The sequence below is a fragment of the Phragmites australis genome, chromosome 1 (genome assembly GCF_958298935.1).
Source record: "Phragmites australis chromosome 1, lpPhrAust1.1, whole genome shotgun sequence".
Classification (NCBI taxonomy): domain Eukaryota; kingdom Viridiplantae; phylum Streptophyta; class Magnoliopsida; order Poales; family Poaceae; genus Phragmites; species Phragmites australis.
Genome location: NC_084921.1, coordinates 48,620,159 through 48,644,849, shown reverse-complemented (window position 1 = coordinate 48,644,849; position 24,691 = coordinate 48,620,159). Strand labels below are relative to the sequence as shown.

The following is a 24,691-nucleotide window of genomic DNA, read 5'->3' as shown; positions in this document are numbered from 1 at the left end:
GCGTTCACCCCCTTCAACTCAATGCTCCAGGTCACCGGCATTCAGATCTGCCACACTTCTAGAGACACCGTAACTGGTCATATCGACTGGTTCTTGATGGCCTCCAAGGAGGCGGGTGCTCCCGAGCAGAGGCTCCATGGGAACATCAGCAACCACTTGTTTGTGACTGCACTCCCCGGCGTCTGCCTTGTCTTCGCTTATGTCAACGAGCACTTCTCTAACCTAGACATTGTTCTGGCAGTCTTTGAAGGCTTCGTCGGCGGAACGGGACTTAGCGGTTACCGTCTATCTTGCCATGGGTAGCCCAATCGAGTTATCAATACTTACCGAAACGTGAAAACGCGCCTCCCTACTTAGTGTGCCAACTGTCCAGGGTTAGTCACTGACAATATATCCAGGGTATGCCGGACGATGGGTGCATGATCATCGTTTCAAGTGGTTGTTGGTGAGTATGTATATAAGGAACTCCAGAATACCAAGATTTATCCAGGTTCAGACCTCACTCAGGATAATAGTCTTATGTTTTATTTATTTTCTTATGAGTTGGATGATGAACTTATCTAACGTCCCCCTCACAGGCCCAGTCCTCCCCCTTTATATAGTAAGAGGTGAAGCGTACATACAAGCAAACTATGCCAACATACAATGATTATCCTATACCTGACAAAGACAGCTACTCTTAGGTCATCATTACGGGTGGCGGGCACACACAGCCTGACCTGGTCGTCTTGCACGTCCTGTCCTATCTGCCAACCACTGTCACACCTGTTGCGCGCTCGTCACGTCTGCTGCACGCTCGTCACGCCCGCCTGCCCGGCCATCACACACCCTTGCTAGGCCGTCCCGTAGCAATGCTACGGGAATAGTCACACAGTCTCTGCGTCGGCCCACATGAGTGGATGATATTAAATATTCTTAGATTGGTTAGATGAGTACCTGCACCGTAACCAGCCCTTCCTGATAGCGATATTTCCATATGTGACCAGGGGACTAGTCGTGAGCCTCGTCTGGTCACGTAGGGGAGCATGTTTTTGAAAATATCAACCGCCAGTTGGCATCTGCCGACTTGAGCCCCGTCTAAGAAGAGACCCCTTATTCTTTATATCAACAATGTCCTTATTCAATATTCACATGTTCATTTGAGCCTTCAAAGTGCTCATTTGTTCAAATATTCATTTAAGTGGAAACTGTGTGGTGCTTGTGAGCAAATGATTATACTGAAGTTTAATATACGTCTGGCTAAAATCATACTGAAATAATACATCTTGCTAAAATTATTTGAGTTGAAATCATACTGAAATAATTTATTTATATGTCTTGTTGTTACTATTACACTATTTTCACACAAAATGAACGAATGATGCATGAAACTTATGACAGTGTTTGGTATATCTGTTAAATAGGTATACCTGTGAGTGACGGATGCCTGCGAGCGACAGGACTAGGGGCTGCTCTTCGCCCACGGACGCTCATAGGCAGATAAAAAATTGACAGATACATATATAATTGAGCACTATCCGTACCCACCGTATCCGATTGCCATCCCTAAGGCTGACAGAAGCTTTGCAAAAGACAAGCACTTTGCTAACTCAAAGTCACTTGACGAATTCAATTAACAACACGACATCCGAATGACTCGATTACAGTTCCGCATCCAAAGCCCGCAATGGAGCAGGATTAACGCACGGGGCATAGATGCGCGGTTCGAATTATCCAACTGTCTTCGGATACTGAAACACAAGCATAGGCATGATACACAAACGACGCACACTGGAGCTAGAATGACAGAACAAAGCTATGGTAAAATGAATAACTATAAAAAGATCAGCTGCGTTCACTCCTACAAGCATCTGGCTGCATTCAAATACTAGGCAGATGAAGACTTGACAGTCGCAGACTCGACGATGTCCACAAATTGAGGCTGCAAAAGCATAAAAAAAAAGTGGTATCAGCTGCAAGAACAGCGCTGACCACACTTCTCTTTTTTACTACTTGGATTTTGCTCATAAAGATTTTCATGGAGAAGAGATAGGGACAAGACCTTCAATGAAGCTCCACCAACAAGGAATCCATCAACATCTGGTTTAGCCGCAAGTTATTTGCAGTTGGCTCCATTTACAGACCCTAGAAAGACAAATTTATAATACAAAAGGGTCAAATCTAGTTTAGAAGCTAACTTGTGATCGTGTACCCAAGAAATTGACACTAACGAGAGTGACTTAGGTTATCTTTCATTTCACAGTTGAATAAAGTCTGAAGAGCACTTTCAACACATTGTAGTCAAAGAGATTGAAGACAACTTAAATGGTACTACCTCCATAAACTATCCTGGTAGAATCAGCAACTGCAGGACTAACATTAGTGTAGAGGCACTTTCTCAGACCATCATGTACCTAAAATATCATGCAAGTTTGAGAATCAGAAAGAGCAGAATCAAGAATCATCGACATCAATTTGTCAATTTAGAAGGAGCCGTGTCAAGATATAAAATGTCAATCATGCAGTTATTGTTCTAACTTAAGGAAGGTATACCTCCTAAGCTTGAGCAGGGGTTGCAACCTTGCCGGTTCCATAGCCCAAACTGGTTCATATGCCAATACCACGTTTGTCCAATCTGATATCTTCTCTGGAAAAAGGCGAACATTAAACAGTGAAATGGGAGAAAAGAGCAGGCTTCTTTTTCCGAGTTTATATTCAAATGATAATATCTTTCAGACTTCATCGCAGTGTATTCTCATCAGCCAATGTGCTCTACTATCTTACATTTTTATTCATACTTTCACAAGACACTGATTCTTCCTACAGGATTTTGACCATCCAGTGTAAACGCTATAAAAAGGAATGAAGCAGCTTTTTTTACATGAAGCTTTTGCTGAACATAAGCATGACTTGATAAGATGTTAACTGATAAGGCAGAAAGGCAAATGCTTATTATATGTAATCTGCTTGAATGGTATCAAGTTACCTGCAATAGCCTTAGTTTGTGCAGCAACAACATCCATTGTTGTTCCTGCTTCTCTCTGTTCAAGCGTCTCACCAATGCAAGCAATTACCTTGAGACCTTGGGAGAGTGCATACGCCACTTTATTAGCAATGAACTGTTGTCATTAAGTGAAATGAGGCAGTTAGTAAAGAAACAGAAGACTTCTCAGCTGGAAATAGAGGTTTAAAAAACTGGATGAAACAACACAATTAATAAACATGATCGCTAGAAGGCTTATAATTGGCGCACTGGCTGATTTCAGATTACCAATCTTCACTGAGTTAGCAACACAGCTTTTATGCTAGGTTACGGAGGATCAACACTGCATAAGCATATTACTCTAAACAGCGAACATAATCACATATTTGCACAAAATTGCATAATTGGTGAAAAAGAAGATCAAAACTCGACTCATAAAGCCTGGTTAGGATAAAACATGACAATGGGGGGCGATCTATATTACTTTTTTTTTTGCTAGTCCCCAGCCTAGCAACAGCCATTGTTTCACCAGAGGCAAATCTGGTTGCAGTGGCGACCAGGTTTCTGAACCCAAATCCTGATATCTAAGTAAATTAACTTCAACAGTTAAGTGATGCAATCGAATCTGACATGAAAAGTAGAAATCTATTCAACACATTTCCAGTAATTGTCATGACAGTTTCTTAAAAGCCCCAAGCATCTAGCAGAGTAGCAATAATACAGGAATACAGCAATAACAACAAAGCCTTGGTCCCAAGCAAGTTGGGGTAGGCAATACAGGAAGGTAAATAGTGATAAATCAGACCAGATCAACGAGAACAAATCCAACAGCCAAACACATTACAGACACTCACACCGTTTGATTCACCCAACAACGCTCTCCGTTCAGAGTGCCCCCAAAATGACCCATGGCACCTGCAGGTTGACCAGCATCTCAGCGCTGCAATAAGAACAACAAATGTTAGCGAGTTGGAGGCAGCACTCCTCACATTGGATTGACGAAATGAATATCTCTGGACAAATGCACGCACTATAATGATACCACTGCAGAACCTCCACAATAACCACAAACAGTTGGATTAGCTATGAACAGCAGCCTTTTGTAGCGCATTACTCATCACTAGTTAACATTCCAAGGATCCCATCTATGACCAGAAAGTCAGAGACTCAGTGCATTTACTGGTTTCAAATATGAACCACGATAATGTGGACACTAAAACACATAAAAAAAATCTTCAGTGCGCATGCAAATCTGACCCCCAATGATCAAATCGAGAACACCTTGCTCCAGAAATCAAGCCACATTTCCAAGAACTGAAACCAGACGAGCAACTGGGACATGAAACCCTTACGCCAACTGCTCATCACTCTGTAATCCGTACTCTACATTGATTTGCATGCTCCCAACGATCCAACCGAGCAGGCAAGCGCTTGATTCTATTCTACCGCAACTACCACAACGCGGAACCACTGCACATCAAAACAAGAGGGAAAAGCAACCTGATCTCGCCGGTGAAGGCGCCGCCCTTGCGCACCCAGCAGTTCTGCGAGGCGGCGGCGAAGTCCAGCCACAGCAGCCCCTTCACTTGCTGCAGGAACACGAACGGTGTGCTCACCACCACCTCTGGGACACGTCAGCGAAAACCAACACACAGATCAGCGCAGATCGATCCAATCACTCAAACCCCTGCCGAAACAGTTCTTCGAGGTTGTCCTCCAAGGAGGCGAGAGTTGAGACGACTCACCGACGACGTCCTCCGAGGGCACCTCTGCCTCGTTGAGCACGGTGACGATCTTCTTCACGTCCTCGCCAGTCCCGTTCTGCACGCGCGCCGCGCAGCGTACGCCGTCAGAGATCAAACCAAGCAAAGCTTCGAATCGAGAGGGGGCAGTGAAGTTTCTGAGCTTACGCATTTCCAATTGCCGCCGACGAAGACCTTCCTGGAAGCCATGGTTCGTCGTGCGCGAGGCAAGGCGAAGCAGCCGCGATGGAAGCGGTGGATTTTGGTCGGTGACTTTGTGCGGGATCCAAATCTTCTAGACTGACGTCAGTGAGCTGAACAGTGACTCGCAAGTGGTGAACACTAGTCTCACGTGGTCAAGATGCAGTAACATTAATATAGCGATTTTACTGTTTACAAAATACTGTAATATCAAATTATACCTATCCATCGGTGATTTTACTCCCTACAAGTCACGGTAACATCATTACACCGTAAAATCAGAGGATCTCATTCACTTTGTGATGGGATGTTACAGCGGATTCAGGTACTCATGAAGTCAGAGGAGAACAGTAATTTGCTAAAAAAGCTATAATAATTTACAATTGGTTACTGTATTCATTATCTACATCAATTATACTGTTCACAAAAAATATTATAGCATCAAATCTTATTTATTCATGTGAGATCGAATAACTCAAAAAAAAAAAGGTAAAGTCACCGTGACTTCACATCTTGTGAAGTCAGAGGCTTCACGGTTTTGCAAATTTAAAGGTTGATTTCGTAGAATTGCTATTTGTAATATTGTCCCTTTGATTTTATTTTTTTTGCTATTTTGTGGTTTGAAAAATATATTTTGAGTGTCATTAGATATAACATGAATTGATATAACGGCAAGAAAATAAGAGATATATTTTAAATGGCAATTCCTCAGAACCAATATTGAAAAAAAAATCCAAATTTATCAGGTGGCCGTGGCTGGCTTCTTGGGGCGGAAGAAAGAAGATTTGGGTCCTGCCTTTTGCGTTTTCTCCGATGGCCGATGATCCGTTTCAGAGTAGCACACAAATCATCGAGTGGAAAACACAAAGTGATACAGATGATGAGCTAGGCATGTCAATTGTCAACGTCGCATCATCTCCAAGAAAACAAAATCAACGTCACAGGCAGATCAGCATTCGTTCTGAATTCAAGCAAACATAACTGCAATCATCAAATTATGCACGACAGCATGTTTGATTCAGATATGCAGCGAACAGTTTGTATGATTAGTTCGCAACAGAGAAGCGTGGAATGCCTTCAACAAGTATAGAAGCAGATTAGATGCTGTCATCCATGAAAGATGCCTGTCATAAATAGTTTCTTGACAAACTCTTGCCAGATTTTTAGCCCGTAAATCAGGCTTACTTATTACAAAGAGCAGACCCTTACTGTTACGCAACAAGCAGGACACAAATAAAAAAGAAGAAAGAAATTGACATTCCAATGGGGAAGCTCTTATTCAGCTATATGTTTCTAAAGCTATGTTTTCTTCTTTTGTACACAGCTGTGGGCTTCTACATTCTGGACTCCTAGCTGTAAGTTCACAATGCAAGAAAAAAATTTAGTCTTCTATGGAGTGTCATTTTAATTTCGACAGTCTTTGTACACCATGATTACAACAGATGACAGGGTAATTGGTGACCCTTCCCGTCATTCCAATTGTGGAAGGTTCTTTTCTCCATTGGTGGTGTTTGATTTGCATTTTGGCTCGAGCCGAGACATTTGCATGAAGCTCGTCAGTACGGAAGGCACTTCATATGTCCCATTGTGCTTTGTAAGATTAAGATTAGTTCCTAAAAGGCAAGGAAGAGAATCAATTTTTTAGAACGAACTAAGCCTCTAGTCTTTGTGAGATTAGCTCCCACACCTCCCCAAAAACAGAGGCTTAGTTCGTTCTAAAAAATGAAATAAGTCTACATAGTGACTAGAGGATGCATTGTTCATTAACATTGATCAGGAAACTAAATTCTACACACTGACCACAAAACGCATTAAGCTTTCTAAACAGACATGCACCTAAGTGCAGGAATACACAGTTAAAGAGTTCACGATAACATACCTGCCCATTAAGGAATTAGGTTACATCCAAATCGGCTGTATGTGCTAATCCTTGGTTAAAGTTTCCAGCTGAGTAACATGTTCATTAAGCTCCTTTTCCTGCATTCTTAGGGCTTCAGTGATAGAATTTGCGCTTTGAGAATTATGGCAAGGGGAGTTCCGAATCTCAGAACCAGAACTATCCAATCCATCTGCTGAGAAATCTAGATGTTTCTCAACTGTTTTCATGGCAGCCATTCTTTTTGACCTGATCTGATACGGTGGTGAAACATCAGAGCTCCTTACAGAAGTCAACAACCCATCAAGAGGACCCAATGACAAAAAGGATGCAGTTTTAAACGATCGTGGCGTATCTGTTGTAGCTCTCTTCCCATTAGGAGTGTAAAAGTTATCAGTGCTTACTCCACCAGTCTTCAACTCATTATCTGAAGCAGGTGTTGATTTACCACGTTTTCTTCTTCTTAATATTGAAGGAGTACCTGGAAAGCTGTCAGCGGCAGTCTTCAAAATTGAATCAACCGTTAGTGGACTTAATACTTTTCCATTTGTTGGAGAGGGAGAAGTGTAACCTAGCCCATCCATGCAATGTTGTGTTGTCTGATGTGCCCTATGATGTTCAGAACTAAGCAGGGAACTCATAGGGGCCACAACTTCCACATCAGGAATCTGATAACAAAGAGGACCAAGGGTAGGATACAACACATTCTTCAAAGATGATTCTGGCCCACTTTTGGCTGGTGCAGATTCTAATTGAATGGCACAGGCCTCCCCCACAGGATCAGGTGTGGAGCTAACCTCAATACCCTTCTCATGAACAGAATCAATTTCTAGGCCCTTGTCACGGACAGAGTCACTTTCCAGACCTTGTACCGCTAAAGTAACAGCAGAACCATCAAGTAGTGATGACATTTCATATGAAGTTAGAGGCTGCGCAGTTGGTATGGTAAGAGAAAGGAACCCTGAGCAGCCCTTGACAGGTTCCAATTTGTATGCCTGTGAAAGCGGGCTCAAATTGGAATGATGAGCTATTCCAGGGAGATCTTTTGAACCAACGCTGGGCATCTTGTTCAGATCAAGATAGTTTTCAGTAGCCACTGGCTTCATTTTTTCCTTGAAATCATCACAGACAAGTAGTTTTGGAGCAGCAAGAACATTGCTGGTATTGTAGACATCTAGCTTCTTTCTCAAAGAACTGTTCCAGTGATTCTTTATAGAATTATCGGTCCTGGAAACAAAAGACACTATCAGCATGGTTCCAGAATACAGAATCAGGCACTCAGGCTCTTGTGAAGTGCAAAGGGATAACTAAGATTCTGTACAAGTGCGCCCTTTCAAATACCAATGCAATTTAATATTTATGAAAAAAAACAATCAGGAGTTTAATACCTTCACAGAGATATAGATCAGTCGCAAACAGAACTTTGAAAATCAAACAATGTATATTGCAGTGATGCGTTCATGACACCAGGAAGTGATGCCTAAACGTACAAGCGAATATAATGGCATTCACATGATTCTCTGGAGCATTTCGATCTTACAGCGTCCTGTGTCTTCGGAGTATGCTATTCGTTATTCAAATCTAGCATCGCACAGTATTTATATTATGATATTTTGTAACTGAATTTCCTTTTTATCTGAACAAACAGGTGCCTAACAGCTGATACTGGTGAAGCAGTCACTGGAAAGCCATGTCATAGAACATCCGACATAGAAGTTAAAAAAAAAGGGGAGACCTCCCATACACTGTGTAACACTAAAATGATCCAGTGGTTTTACAATTTTATACAAATAATAAAGTACAGAGTATAGTCCAAAATAAACTACCATGGCACAGTTATTTCTTCTTCTTTTTTAACATGTTGTTCACATATTTTAACAAGTCAGGTATCCAAACAATTGCAAGAACAACATTTAAAAGTAATTCAGTGCCACTTCAGCATCGTTTCACTAGGTTTACTGAGAGGAGCAAAGTGATTTTGTATAAACTGAACGGATGAACAGAAAAAAAAATTCCCATAAGAAAGTAAGCTGTGTAGAAGACTAGAAGTACCTTCCAGGAAGAACTTTTGCTATTTCTGCCCATTTATTCCCATAAACCTGATGAGCATTAATGAGTGCCCTTTCCTCCTCAGGGGTCCAAGCATCCTTCCTTATTTCTGGATTAAGATGATTATGCCACCTACAATTGCATGAGTTCAGAACTAGGTTCAAAAGTTAACATTATGTATAGTATTACGTCAAGCTTTGCTCCAATGTATGAAATAGGCAATGGAACTCTTAGACAAAAGGGGACCAGCCCAGCCAGACGTAAGTTTGTAAGCCTAAGTTCACAGACAAAGGAAGAGGGTGCTGACAGCAAGCCATTCCAGGGAACAAACATAGAACAACTAGAGCTAAAAGCAAAGGGAGGACGACATCAACAGAAAGGAAGACAGATTCAAGGGCCTTTTACCCTGACAAATCTTACACAAGAGCACAAGCTTTACTTCTGACGAGATTCCTCACATTGTCCAGCAACTTCCTCTCCTTCTCAGGCATATAGAATGTGCCATTGCTGCATAGAATTAACTAGGCTACAGAACTAACTAGGAACGTACTACTTCCTGTCAAACATAAGTGGCATTTTTGGACGCATGCAGTCAAATTTTTAAAACTTCGACTATAGATATTTCTATGAATATTTAGATTGGACAGATGACAATGAAAGTGCATCATATTCTTCTTGAAAAGTACTTCCATAATATCAATTGAAATGTTTATTAACAACGATACACACAACTTTGCGAATAATCTGTACATGATCGGATGAATACCTCTCTCGGCATTGCTTGCCTATGCGGCCAGGCAATGACCTTGCTATGACAGACCATTTTGTTGGTCCATATTTATTTACAAGTTCAATGATTTTATCATCTTCCTGCAAAAAAATGACATAGATATAACATCTTCCTCTACAAAAAATCTCATGGATGCAACGTGTGTAAGTTTTTTTTCTGTGAAAGTGAAGTCAACACTGTAGTTACAAACCTCTTGCGTCCAAGGGCCTTTGATAAGCTCGGGGTTTAAAACCTTTTGCCAGCGATGCAAACATTGTACCTCTGTCCTATCAGGAAAGAATTCAGCTGCATAAATAGATACAGATATCTTCTGTGAGTTCACCATACACCTATACATTAAAGAAAAACTTCTAAAAAAGTTTGACATTTCTTTATCTAGCCAAAACAAGACATGTGCGTGACCGTACCAACTACCACCCATTGGAAATAGAGATAAATGCCATAGTTCAGCATTGAACAGCTAGGCTTGCTATAAGAGCACCAATAACTGCTCTTCCCTTTTTAATGCCCCTTTTTCCTTGGTTGGTATTTGTTAATAGAATTAAATATGCTAAATGCTTTAGATTCACCTCCTTAGTGCAGTGCCTGAGGAGCTTCAACAATGGCAGGAGAGCACCTTTGGGGTATTATACAGGAAGCAAAATCTAACCACGTATTCTCAGTTCTCCCGAGACCAGTTAACATTCACAGTTAATTTTCATGTCAAAACCTACTGCCAGCATTTCCTGATTCATCTTTTCTAAATTCTAGATTTACAGTCTATAGCCTCTGGTGCCAAATGTTCCCTTCTTTCCTATTCTATCCAAACCATTAAATTACTAACAGTTATTCAACCACTTCTAGTAGAAAGGTGCAACAGCATAGTCTGCAGTGTTCAAAACAACTATTTGTTAGTAGCAAATAAACAGTTAAGCAGAGAAAACCACAGGAACCATGTTCGACTTCAAATGGTAAGTAGTATAAAGCTATATATGAAACTGACATGCCTGCCTATTTGATGGGCACACTTGAGGCTTAAGAATAGCATGGAATCATACTACATACAATGCCATACAATGCCAAAGAAAAATATGCATGAAACCTTATTTTTATAAGGACGACTGAGTATATGAGTTGTATACAGTGGAAAGAAGAGGCAACCTATTTTTTTCCAGTTTCTACCCTTGAATGCTTCAACTGCATTCCGCAGTGTTTCATCCTGTTTGCATATGCTGAAACCAATTAGTAACAGTTCATAGCTATGTTCAAAAAGAAAGAAAAGAGAAAGTTCCAGAGAGAGAAATATCAACAGATGGACCATGAGCAACGAGGAAAACATGAATGAATGATAAATATAACAAAAGAAAATTGATCGTGGAGTACGATACTGATGCATAAGTTCGCATTAGATAGATCAACAAACCAAACTAGACACATTGAACTTCAGCATATATGCATGTCATAGACACTTGGTCTTTATAGTAAAGAAAGTGAGATAGTGACCTCCTTGGGTGTCCAGCCACCCTTAGCTCTCCTTATGGGCCCACTTGTTCGCCTAACATAATGAAAGATTTATTAGCAAAACAAAAGCGTAAATTTATCATCTGGGGGTGTGAAAATAACATACTAGGTGCCAGAAGTTACTGATACAGCACAGATATACACTAGCATATGATAAACAGGATGGTAGTTTTTGAAAAAAGGGCTTATATCAGGTATAATTATTAGTGTGCACTTCAAACAGAAACACTAACTAGACTTATTAGATCAAGCATGCAGACCATCCCCGCGGAGTCTATCTTCATAAATTGGTGGTCATTAAATTCTCGCAAAAGATTTACTCAAATGCACAAAAAATCACACCTTAATGGCACCTTAAGATGCCAGAATTTTGTGTATCCACTATACAGACACCAGAGTGAGCAGCCCAACATAAAAAATGTATGCTGCAACTACTGAAGAACTTACTGCAGCATGCAGACACACTTCATTCAAGAAAAGATTGGTAACAACCATTTCTTAATAGTGATCCAGGACAATGAAGATTGTAAAGAATCAAGAACAGGCAACAAGGTACTGCCAACAAAAATAATAAAACAGCTAATCCCCTGCAAATTTGTGAAGTACAGCTACTAACACAACCGGACTAATTTTACACCAATGAAATGGCTTTCTTGTATACTCAAACACCCATCTCTTCCTGCCACTGCTGGTCACTAAAAAATGGCGGTTCACACTTCATGGCTCCATTCATCACTAAGGTACTAATTTTCTGAACACTGTTCCTCAACATTGTTCTTTTCTTTTATGCCTTGTTTGGATGTCACAAGCCCACCCTAAAAGAATTGGGCTCGGCCTTAGCAAATCAGGACCAAGGTTCTACATAGCGGATAGTAGTGGATTAGCTTCAGGGCAGGGACAGTGTACAGCAGAAGCTATATTCGTATATTAAAACAATATTCATAAATTTGAGTTATATGTGTACATTTATAGCCTTCCTAGTATCAACATAACATTGAATTAGTATCATATATCCATATATCATTTTTTAGCATAACAAGTATAAATATTACATATTTCGAAAGAAAAGATATTGCAAAACCACTACTGCCACTAACTCAGCCATTACCAACGCTATATCATCTGCAACCACCACTTTAGGCTATAGCAGCCTCAATTTTGGACCACTATGCTGTGTTTGTAAGCCGCTAAAACTCCACTATGCTACAGCAGGTGCTCTAGCAGTATTTACTATTTAGCACCTTCACGAGGACCAAATTTTATACAAGGCAGAAGTTATGAAAATAATGACTAAAGTCCTAAACCATATCTCCAACACTGCAAGCCGACCATACTAAGCTACTAAAACCTCGGTAATCATGAAATAACACAAAAAAACACCATCTTTCCTATAAACCAACAACTACTGCACGCACACAAACAACTGAGCACTGCAATCACAGCAGTTCAAACATCCTTAACGTAGACATGCCTAAAATAGCATATGCCATTGAAGTAACCACCGTAGAGAAACATCATCTGAATAAAGACAGCATGAATGTATTGTCGTTCGTTTAACTCGTATGAATTCAGCATGTAGCGTACTGCTATTCCTTAAACTCGTATGAATTCAGCATGTAACTCATCACAAGGCAAGCAAACTGTACCAGCTAAAACCTCAGTAACTCAATTGATCCAACAAAGAGTCCACCTTTCTCATCTCAACAACCACCAAACCACCCATGTGCCATGTCTACACTAAGACAGCATTCCTAGCGGCGAGAATTTCTCAAAATCACAAGTGAAACACTAATGGCATCACAGACCAAGCAAATTAGCGCTGAGAGAACCACGCAAGCACCGCAAATCCATAAAAGACCCATTTTTCTCGCCCCCAACACCCAGCACACTAGGGCACAACCGGAGCAAGCATGCAAACCAGGTAATAAAGCAAAGGGTACCGCCCAACGTCAAGGGCCCAGATCCCTCCCCGAATAGGACCAACTGAGCCTCACCTCAGACCGGATATGGAATTCGCCGAGCTAGACACCGGCGGCGACATCCCCGCCCGTCCTCCCCCGCCATAGCTGCTGCCGTCCGACACCGACGAGCTCGACGCCGCCAGGTGCTGCCGGTTCTCCACGCACCCCTCCTGCACCACCTCCGCCATCGCCCCCATCACCTCCTCATCACCGCCACAACCTAAAACGGCGAAATCACCACCAAGGACACCAAACTTCAGATAAAAATCCACACGGCAACCACCCCCCAAAACAGATCGAACAAGACGCCGCCTTACGAATCTATCGGATCCCAGATCGAGCGACTGTGGGATCGAATTGGGGCTGCGGACGGCGAATCGATCGGCGGCGAGGGAAGGCGGGAGGTGGCGCGAAGCGAGCGAGCGAGGGATGGGGCTCGAAACCCTAGGAAGTTATAAAAGAGCAAGCTTTTCGCTGCCCTACCCCTCTCTACGGCTTCGGTTGGGGTGTCGGGGGAGTTGAAGGGGAGAGGAGGATGCTTTCAAAAAACCTCGCCCGTTGAAGGTCAGGGGAAGAGGAGGAACAGAGGAATAAATTACTAGCCGCATCTTTTCCCAACTGGCCCCTGCAGTGTCAAATTATTATCCACTTCGGCAGGGGATGGACGAAACTGCCATGTGCCTCTTAAACTTCATGTAATTGTGGTTAAAATTTAGTGAAGTCGCTTTCATCGGGTTTCATGATGATTTAATTTAGGCCTAGTTTTAAGATCTATATATAATTTAAAATTTATAAAATAAAATAAAATAAAATAATTTAAATATTTACTTTTATCTACAATAAAAATAAGATATCTTAATAAAAAAATCTTCAATTTGTTCACATTTTTAACTTAAAAATTTTTATACTAAAAATAATCAGCTTAAGAATTATTAGAGTTAGAGTTCTACTCCCTTTTATTATAAATATAAGTCGTTTTAGATTTGTGCACAAAGATTAAAAAATAGATCAAATGATCTTATTACCCTTCATTTATTCTGTATTGAAAAAAAAATAACTCATTCATTTGTGAGAGTGATAGCATTTATTAAACAAGAACAAGACAGAAATAAAAGAGAAAAAATACATAAAAATTCGAGAATAACTTATATTTAGAGAATAGATGAGGAGACTAAAACGACCTATATTTGCAAACAGAGTGAGTAACACCATGTATACTGCATAAAAAAATTATGCAAATAGACGCCAAATGCTTTTGGCTTGCGATATCTTTTTGCAATCGGTTTATGCAATTAGTCGAAGCAAGGGGGTGGAATATGAAAAGAGGAGCAGTGCGCACGGAGACGGAACGAAACGTACGACGGACGCCACGGTGGTGTGACGGAGGGGCTGACGACGTCGTCGGGTGTCGAGCCAGCCTGGACCATGGAAAGCGGCGGTTGTAGCATTAGCTAACGCCTACCTGTTACCGTTGCAGGCCGGAGGTTTGAACCCCTAACGGCTCCTCTTGTGCGATGCTGCGGTAGAACTTGACCCCACCGCATCAGGCCGTCCCTTCCTTTGGTGGCTCTCCTGCGCCGTTCGATTTCCATCCAGGGCACGCGTCCGTTTTGCGGTCATCGTCTCAAACTGCACAGCAGTAGCCTGTAGCCTCCCTGGAATACAATACAACGGGTCTCGTCACGACTCTTAACCATCAAGCATTCCAGCTGAAGTACTAGGAACAGTAATAAAGAATCATACTACTAGTACTATCAAATTTTCATAAATGAACTGTTACATGATACTCGCTCCCAGTCACAAATAATTGATGTTTTAAGAAAGCCATGGTCTTTAAAGGGGGCATTTGATATTTTTATCACCATATCATTCGGTAGAGTGATAAATTTATCAATAAACTCATTGTTATAGATTCAGAAGAACTCATTTGTCATCCTTAGCGAGGAATAACCACTTTTATTCGAATATTTGAAGGTTAAATATTACGTCTTTAAAGGTAGCTTTGACTACTATTTTTTATTCGAATATTTTTTATAAAATAAATAAAGTTATGATAAGGTAAAACTACTTTTCAAATTGAATATGTACATATGGTTTTAGTGTTTCCAACTTAAATATTTTTAAGGATATTAATGGTCAAAGTTTTAAAAATATGATCAGAAGCTTGTCTAAAATATCATATATTTATGACCGAAGGGAGTATCCGTCAATGTACTTTATCTATCTGATGAAACTAAATACAATCACTTAAGGAAAATAAAGTATGTACTTTTCTTACGCCACTGATGAAGTGGTTACATCACGGAGAGGACTGAATGATAGACTTGGTGGAGAAGTCCCTCATTTGTAAAAGCCAAATGAAGCACGCAGAACACACAGCAAGTGGCAATTGCAGACCAGCACAACATATGATGACTGGGCTTAGGCGTTTAGCTTGTCACAAACTAAAACGGGTTTATTATGTAACATGTTACATTTGCTAGAAGTAACATCAATGTTTTAAGGAATCTTCTGCTGGATATGTCGAAGCTCTAAAATTTGATTTGTGAGCATGTACAATGGGATACTTAGAGTAAGTGCTTATGAAAAAACATTTTTTCTTAATTGTAGTAGCATAGGTGTTTAGACCAATAACTAAGTGCTTAATTAGACACCAATACTTATATTGATGTTAACAAGATAATTAACCATATTTAAGTATACGTAGTCTTTGTTTGTATTAGAAATTACAATTTTTAAGCACATATAGTCTTTATTTATATTGAAAATTACAATTTTTAGTAAGTGCTTAACACTCTCTTTCCTTAAATACGTAGCCATAAGCACCTAATATTGTTCATGCCCTGATAAGCTTGTTTGGGAAAACATGTATCACAAAGACAGCAACCAAAAAGGCTATTCCAGTCAAAATCACAAGGATAGAAGAAGGAACCTCATTTTGATGGAATACTATACAAAAATGAAATGTAAAGTTTTATTTTCTTGTCTGGAGAAAATGGCAGGCAGTCAACAAGATGGTTAAGAACCAATCATTGAGTATAGCAGGAACTCTTTCAGCATGTCCGTGGTTGACCTCCGAGTAAGAAGAAAAAAAAATCAGACTTGACAACAGCTTGGTAGCTGCACAACAAATCAACCGACTGTACACGACTAAAATCCACCTTTGAAAGGAAAATGTACTGACCTTTGTCTGGCCAAAAAATACCTCGGTACATGAATCCCTTCATCTTTCAACTGCTGTGAATATAGGACTATAGGAACCAGCCACTCTCGCCCATAGTGGGAAAGTTGAAGCGTCTGGGTTATTTCTAGTGCTTAAAATTATTATTATATCAGTCTTTGAATCAGTCGTTGGTAAAAGGAGTCTTATAATAGGTATTACTAATGTCATATAACTCGGAGGACGGAGAGTATAATCCACCAGCCTAATAAAACATACAGCACTAAACCCAAATGCATTATTACAAGGGTCCACGACAACAGAGTACACGACAGAGATATCATGAAGAACACACCACTCCACAGGCAACTCGGGTGCGGACGCGACCAAGCTTACTCGTCTGCCTCGGTGAAGTTCAGGTCATCCTCTGAAAGTATAAGAGTACGTAGAAGCACGACTCAACAAAGTCATTACCCACCACAGCATTACCACACTAAACACCGGGAGCTAATCAGGGATTCATGACATTTAGCTAGGCCTCCAACCGAGTCGCCAAGCCTGCACCGCCTGCACCTGCTCCATGGTTCCCCGCTGCACACCTACCTCCAGACGATAGTAGACTAGCTAAGGGGATTTAGACTAAGCTCTGTCTATACAAAGTCGAGTGGTTGTACTGTATAGACTAGATACGATGTCACATCAACTCGGTCCTTAAACGAGCCAAGGCAAATATCTCTATATGGAGCCTGCCACACGGGCAGTGCTCCTTCCGAAGCCTGTCTCACTGACAGCGCTCCGACTCCCTAGACATTCCCGAAGGAACCCTGATTTGCTCCAGCTCTATCCCAACTCAGGTATTATCATTATCATCCAACAAGGTTTTACCCAACCATAACCCACACAACACCAACACCAAGTTTTACACATTTGAAAAGCTAGATATGATTAAGCATGAAGTAGCAGTAAAGACTATTGTCCTAAGCATGCTAATAACAAGGTAATCGCCTGAGCTTAAGTATATGGACTAAGGCGAGATCCTAAGTTTTACCAAGATTTAGCATATATGGTAAATAAAAGAAGGTTGGCTAAGCTACAATAGGTCATAACTAGTTCAACAGTTTAAAATATGCCAAATAGTAATACTTCATACAGTATATCAGAGTAAAACATCTGCTACGGGGCGTGTTGATAAAACTTGGTTCAATATGGTCAAAGGAAAAACGAATTGAGACTTGCCTTCGTTGAAGTCCTTGAGGGGGTACTGCTTGAACCCCTGGGTTCTTGGCACCTCCTCCTCCTCAACAAACTCTCCGGCGTCTAGTCGCAACAAACAACAAGGCAAACACACCATTAAAAATAAAATATAAATAATTTTTTAAATAAATATAAAATAGTATGAGTGGATAGAGCTTGAATTTATAAGAATATTTGTGGAAGAATCGTTGAAATCGGAGTTAAAACGGAGGAGTTATGGGTTTTGGAAGTTAATATGTGGAATAAAAAAAGGGGAAATGTCCTCGGAATATTCCACTGAAATTTGGTTTTCTTGGGAAAGGTGAAAGAGTACTGTGCACAGTGGGTTGTATATGGTGTTGGGCTTGGCTAGTGGGCCGGCCTCCTGGGCCGAAGCAGCCCATGGCGGCCTGGAGGGGGAGCAGGCGGCGTTAAGGCCTCGGGCCCACCTGTCGGGTTAAGGCAGAGAGAGGGGGTGACGGAAGGGAGACGGCGGGGAGACGTTGGCTCAGAGGGGTGGCGCGGGACGGCGGCTGGGAGATTTCTGCGGCGGAGCACCGCCAGAAAGCTCACTGGAAAACCTTTCCGGCCATTCTCGACGGCGAATGTACCGGAAGAGAGAGGGAGGTGTGGGGAATCCGTTTTTGTGATGAACCAAGCGAGGGGAGGGATAGTATAGGCTGACGTCTTGTGGCTATAACGGCGGCTTGGGGAGCTCGGCGTGGAGCTCAGTGAGGGCCGGAGGAGAGGCGGGAAGTGCATGGGAGGGTGGAGGAGTGTGAGTTAGTGCTCTGGGATAGCTCATGGATGGGGGAGGTGGCTTGGTGAGGGAGATCGATGGTGGTGGCTCGGCTCGGCGGAGAGAGAGGGCAGTGAGAGTGGGAGAGGGAGGGAGAGAGAGAGAGAGAGTAGAGCTTGCCTCAGAAAGCTTGGGTGGCCGCGGTGAAGAGAAATGGAGCTAGAGCGTGGCTATTTATAGGCGGGGAAGGGGCGGGAGTTCGCCGATGAGAGGACGGCAACAAGGACGGCGCGGCAAGCTCGGCGTCTGGTGTCTTAAAAGGGGCCGTAGGCGAGAGGATAATACGTTGGCCGTGCGAGCCTCCACACGCGCGTACTGGGTGGGCGACGCGAGGAAGGAGCATGGGCGAGGCGAGCGGTCGACACCGTGGTGTCCGGCGGTAGGCTTTCCGTGCTCGGTCGTTGTTGGTACAACGGGTAGGTGACAAGCTAGGCAGGGGAAGGGACAAGAGGACGGTACGGCAGGGAGAAGTGCACAATGCGAAAGAGGGGGGGGTCACAGGCGTTCAGTGGCCGAGCAAGTTCCATGCACACACGCACGCGTACCGCGTGGGGACGGCGCTGTCCCAGGGAGGAAGAAGGAGGGGTGCACGGGCTGGGCTGGCGCAGCGCGGAAGGAAGGGAAGAAGAGGGGAGGTGGGCTGGGGAAGGAGGGAGAGGGAGGACGGCCCAGGGAGAGGAAAAAGGCCGGGTCAGGAAGAAGAAAGGAGTAGGCTAGACCAAGAGAAAGAAGGAAATTGAGTCCAAGAGAAAGGATGAGGTTTCGAGATTTTGGAGAAAGATTTTAAAATGCTTTGAAAGGATTTTGAAAAGATTTGTTTGAATCAAATTTAAAATTTGATTTGACGAAAAACTGGGATGTTACAAAAGTTCAATAAACCACCAGAAAGTTGTTACAAGACATATTTCAGTAGACTTTTACTGTGTAGCAGTGCTTCTTTGCGTGTCATCTTCCCACTTCATCATGATAATTATAGTGACTGCTCGAATAAAATGATAATTATAGTGACATACGACCTGGCAGATAACAGAAACAATGTGTCTAACTACTTTTAAGTAAAAGAGTCATCAGTACAACCATCCAATCTAGCTTGCCTTAGCATACAATAATACCCTGCAGAAGGATTCACTTGTTCGCAGACCAGCACGCTCCATGTCATCAATCAAAGCATCAGCTTCCTGGTACTTCCCTTCATTACAGAGAAGACGGATCGTCAGGCCATAGCTAGCAACATTTGGAACCAAGCCACTCTTCCTCATTTCCATGATCAGCCTCAGAGCCTTATATGAGCTCCCTTCCCACCCATAGCCATAGATCATCATGTCATATATCACATTATTCGGCTTGACACCTTTCAAGTCCATTGATTGGAATAGCCTCCTAGCATCCATCATCTTCCCTTCCATGCAGAGTGCATGTAGGAGGACACCATAGGTATGCACATCCACCTCCAAACTAGTCTTCTCCATCTCTGAAAACATCTTGAATGCCCTGTCCATTTCATTTTCCTTGGCAAATGCATCAATGAGTATGCTGTACGTCACTTTGGTGGGCGCCAAACCCCTTTCCTTCATGTCCGAGAAAGCCCTGATTGCCCAGGGCATATCTCTAACACGACAGAACCCGGCAATGAGCGCATTGTATGTCACTGCACTAGGTGGGAACCCCGCCGCCTTCATCCGGTTGAAGAAATGCAAAGCATTGAACATCTTCCCGACTTTGCCATAGCCATCAACGAGAAGCTTGAATGTCACCATGCTTGGATGGATACCCTCCCTTCTCATCATCTCCAGCAGCTTGACGGCATCATTCTGCTTGCTGTGCCGGCATAGCCCTGCAACGAGGATGCTGTAGCTGACAACATTGCGCACGATGCCCTTGACAAGCATTTCGTCGAACAGGAGATGCGCGAGCTGGAACTCCCTTGTCCTGCTCCATTACCCGACAAGCAGTTGTAAGTGTAGAGGTTTGGCTCGACTCCGCGTCTCCTCATCTCCTCAAACAAAGCGAAACCTCTCTGTGCACATGGACGAAGTAGCCGTGGATCAGAGCAGTGTACGTGACCTCGTTAGGGGCCAGGCCCAGGCGCGGCATTACGTCGAACACCCTTGGAGCTTCCGACACGTCGCCGCTCTTGCAGCAGCCATGGACGAGCGCGGTGCACGTGGCCACGTCCAGTGCCGCGTCGCCCGCCTTCGCCCCCCGGGCGAGCACCGCGAGGGCTAGCCGCACATCGCCGGCGGCGCAGAGCCGGTGCACGGCTGCCGACGTGGTCACCGACATAGCAGCTCGCGTGAAAGCTTCACCTTTTTTCTGCCCTTTCCGGGGTCGGATTCGTTGCTCGCCGACGGCGGAGGGAAGGGCCGCGGCCACCGCGAGGGGCGCATGGTAAGTCCGTGAGTGCCTATGATTGTGACGTGAGCGGAATGATTCAGGGTAAAAGTTTAAAAAAACCCCAAAAGTCACCTGAATTTTGATTTTCTCCAAAATTATTTTGTTGAAAAAAATCCTAAAAGTTTGACTTTGGTAAAAAAAAACCCAAAATTAAAAAAAAATCACAAAAAGATTCTAAAAATAATTAGAGATAATTCTAAGACCTTATGTGAAATTTGTTTTCAAAAATAATATCTTTTGTATCATATTTTATGGAGAGAAAGTTTACAAAAAAAATGTAGCTCATTTATTAACTCATGTTATTTTAACTTTATCATATCTACCATTATTTTTCCTACACAAATAATTGTTTAAGTAAACTAATAAAAGTGGTTCACTGATTTTGGGGTGTTATGGAATAGTTATGAATTAATCTATCTGCAACACATTTACTCAATCCTACACATTACAATAACTATTTCAAGATTTCATGTATTTTAGAAGACTAAAAAAATTGTTTCATAATTTTTGGATTAGTAAATAATTAACTATGCATTTACCTTGAATTAAGAAATGAGTTGCACGTTTTTCTTTTTTCTTTTCAAACTTACTCTCCATGAAATATGATGCAAAGGATATTATTTTTGAAAACAAATTTCACAAAAGGTCTTAGAATTTTCTATAGTTTTTTTAAGAATTTTTTGTGATTTTTTTTATTTTTTTAAAAAAATTTGAAGGTGTTTTTCAACAAAACCAAACCTTTAGGGGGTTTTTTGCAACAAAACAATTTTTAGGGGGGAAAGTCAAAATCCAAGTGACTTTGAGGGGATTATATTTTTCCCATGATTCAGACAATGGCATTTAAAATGTTAGGCCATCTCCAACGGAGATGGTATTTTTGTCGTATCCCTGTGTGGCCGTACATTTGCAGATCGCATGCGCTGCAAACAACTCCAACAAAATCAGTATTTTTCTTTTCCCCGTGCTACATGGAAGCGGGAGGAGGCATTGATCGGCAAGTTTGCCGATGGATACGGGAGGCGTATCACTGTTCCCTGAGTATGACTGTGGGCCCGAGGAAAGGAAGAGAGTAATAGAAGGTAGGAAATATGGTAACAGTTAGAGATGAAAAAAAATAGAAGATATTATAATAGTGTTAGAGGATGTTATAATAGTATTATAGGGGATAAAAAAATAAAAGCTTCATTGTGAGGTAATATTGAAGCTTCTATAGCCATTCTTGCTTCTTATTACAATATTCTTGTTTATGTAAACATTGTTGAAAAGTTTACTATTTTATAATTTGTACATCCCTCATACCCTCGAAGTTATAACTGATGTTCTTCATGAAGTTCTTCTGGATTAGGCCGTTGAGAGAAATTTGTCCACTATAACCCTTGATAATTGCAGCACCAACGATAATCTCATATAGAAAATGACAAAAAAAAGTTGCCACTTGCCACTTTTATAATGAAGGGTAAATTGTTGTATATGTGTTGTACTACACACATATTAAATCTGATTGTGAAAGATGAAATATTTGTCTTGGAGAAGGGGATTGAGAGGGTTAGAGATAGTGTTGGATTTTGGGCATCCACACCAAAAAGGCATGAGAGGTTTGAAAAAAATGGATTTACAAATAAATATTACATATGAAAAAAGAATTGCTCTTGATTGTAAAACTAGATGAAATTCTACTTATCTAATGCTCATCACTATAGTAGTGTACCAAGAGGTCTTTGAACGTCTCGCTCAGCGTGATAAGTTGTTTACTCCTTCTTGTCTAACTAAGGATGATTGGAAATTTTCTAAAGAGTTTTGTAATAGATTGAAGATGTTCTATGATGTAACTAAGTTATTGTTATGCACTAGATATGTCACATCAAATTTTTTTCTTTTAAAAAATATGCAATGTTTAATTGGCTAATAGGAAGTGGCAATCCGGGTCAATCCGGAGACTCCGGGTTGCACAAGATTTGGATACTTCGGGTGAACCCAGATAGTCTATAAGTAACAGAAAATTGAAGACTATGAATTTTTAGGCAAATCTAGTTGAGTCTATGAGTTACCACATGTTTCGATTGATGTATGAGTTTCTTTTCAACAACCACCTGCGGTCACAAACTCACAAACAAGTAGATTGGGGTAACCCATCCAAAAGATCAACTAGAATAAGAAAGTATGCAAGAAAGCGAAGAAGACAAGTATTTGTTTCCCCAAGTTCGAATCCAACGATTCTATATCTCCGTTGAGGTGCTCAGAAAGAGCCAGGTCTATCTCAACCCTTATCCTCACCCAACGACCATAAAGATTGAGCTCGGGGCTTACTCAACCTTCATCTTTCCTTACGGAGGCAAGGATGACGTTCACAAACTTTTCAGGACACTCCACAAGCTTGGGTGTTCTCCGGGTGATGCTTAACCGTCTAGGAGCTCAGAGCTCCAAGAGTAACGAATACGAGTTGACGGCTTGACGATAAACTCAAGTACTCAAAAGATGAATTTAAGCTCACTAGCACTCAATCTCACTTTCCAATCCAAACTCTCAAATCCTTGCTAGAGTTAATACACTAGAGAAGTGGATGAGCTCTAAAGAGGCTATAAAGTCTTTTATCTCGAGTTGGTTCAACAACACCGATGAAAGGAGAGAATGGGGTATTTAAACTCGGCCCCTAAAAACTACCCGTTACAGTTCTTCTTGTATTGACTCTGAGTATCCAGTTCACTCGGAGTATCCGGGTTGGCCTTCGAAAGCGCCACAAAGACCTCTGTCCAGAGTCCTATCTAGAGGGTCCGAACTTCCTCATAACCCAGAGTATCCGGGTCAACCCGAAGACTTCGGGTTAGGCATTCAAGCCAAACATAGAGCTTGACTCGGAGTCTAACCCGAAGACTCCGGGTCACTGAACATAATTCAGAGTATCCTGATCAACTCAGAGACTCCGGAGTTAGGCTTAGATTCTACCCGAGCACCCGTGGCCAGAGTCTTATATGGAGGTTGCGGTAACCTGGAGACTCCGGATCAGCCTGGACATTCTAAGTGCAAACAAATACTAAGACCTTCTCGTTATCCATAAGGTGATTGTGTCCCTCATATTTAGTCTAAAAGAGTCATTTGAGCACTGAGGTCTCTTCAAGTCAACATAAGCGTATCCCTCTTAATAGTACGACATTCCTAAACTCAAGTTCGAGAATAAAAATAATTTAAATCTAATCCCTCTTAATATTACAACATTCCTAAACTCAAGTTTGAGAATAAAAACAATTTAAACCTAATGAGTAACTTTATGTAGCTTCTCCTTTCTTTTTGAGGGACGCCAACATTGTTGAACTTCTCAAATAGGACTAAAGTCTATTCATGACTCCAATAAATACATTAGTCCTTTAATCGTTTATTATCGATTATCTAAAATTCATATAGAAGCCTAAATACACTTGCAATGAGCACAAACAAAGAATGCAATGTGAATGTGTATAGTTAGGAGCCATTGCAATGCACGTGTAATAGTTAGTCTTAATTCTCTGCGTCCTCCTCTTCTATACATTGCTTGCCCAAAAGAAAATAACAAAAACATTTGCATGTACTTTTTTTTAAAGTAAGACAGTTGCATATAGAAGCGTATAGTTAGTCTTAATTCTCTGCGTCCTCCTCTTCTATACATTGCTTGCCCAAAAGAAAATAACAAAAACATTTGCATGTACTTTTTTTAAAGTAAGACAGTTGCATATAGAAGCGTCATATTTTAGATCCACTTGTGCGTTGTGCGCATACTTCTCTACAATGAACAGAGCTTACAAGTTTGTTTCACAGAAGAGTATCATGGCTCGTAGCTTTGTCTGAAACCTTTATGTCGAAGTAGCTGTCGTGCGCATAAACAGTTCAAATGCTAAAAGGTCCCTGAGTAATCTGTACTCAATTTCAGGTAGAGAAAGGCAGAAAGCATTGCGCACAATCATTTCGTTTCCTTGACCAACCAGCAATAAGATGGTAAAGGCGGACAAAAAATGTTCTTCATTGAATGTCCACGCTGACTGTCCTTCACCCT

At 41.7% G+C, this 24,691-nt stretch overlaps 1 protein-coding gene and 2 pseudogenes across 1 annotated transcript; all 3 read right to left on the bottom strand.

The window, feature by feature from the left end:
- Positions 1–1,581: 1,581 nt before the first annotated feature.
- LOC133924242 (triosephosphate isomerase, cytosolic-like) lies at positions 1,582–5,006 on the bottom strand (annotated as a pseudogene).
- Positions 5,007–6,007: 1,001 nt separating this feature from the next.
- LOC133924234 (transcription factor MYB3R-2-like) lies at positions 6,008–13,664 on the bottom strand. The gene is made up of 9 exons (XM_062369682.1): positions 13,399–13,664; positions 13,115–13,301; positions 11,103–11,154; positions 10,761–10,818; positions 9,811–9,905; positions 9,597–9,700; positions 8,834–8,962; positions 6,785–8,008; positions 6,008–6,518 (listed from the first exon to the last, which is right to left on the bottom strand). Exons 2-8 carry the CDS (start codon positions 13,276–13,278, stop codon positions 6,829–6,831), a joined length of 1,782 nt encoding a protein of 593 aa, XP_062225666.1. The 5' UTR covers positions 13,279–13,301; positions 13,399–13,664; the 3' UTR covers positions 6,008–6,518; positions 6,785–6,828.
- Positions 13,665–19,258: 5,594 nt separating this feature from the next.
- LOC133890414 (pentatricopeptide repeat-containing protein At4g11690-like) lies at positions 19,259–20,665 on the bottom strand (annotated as a pseudogene).
- Positions 20,666–24,691: the final 4,026 nt, after the last annotated feature.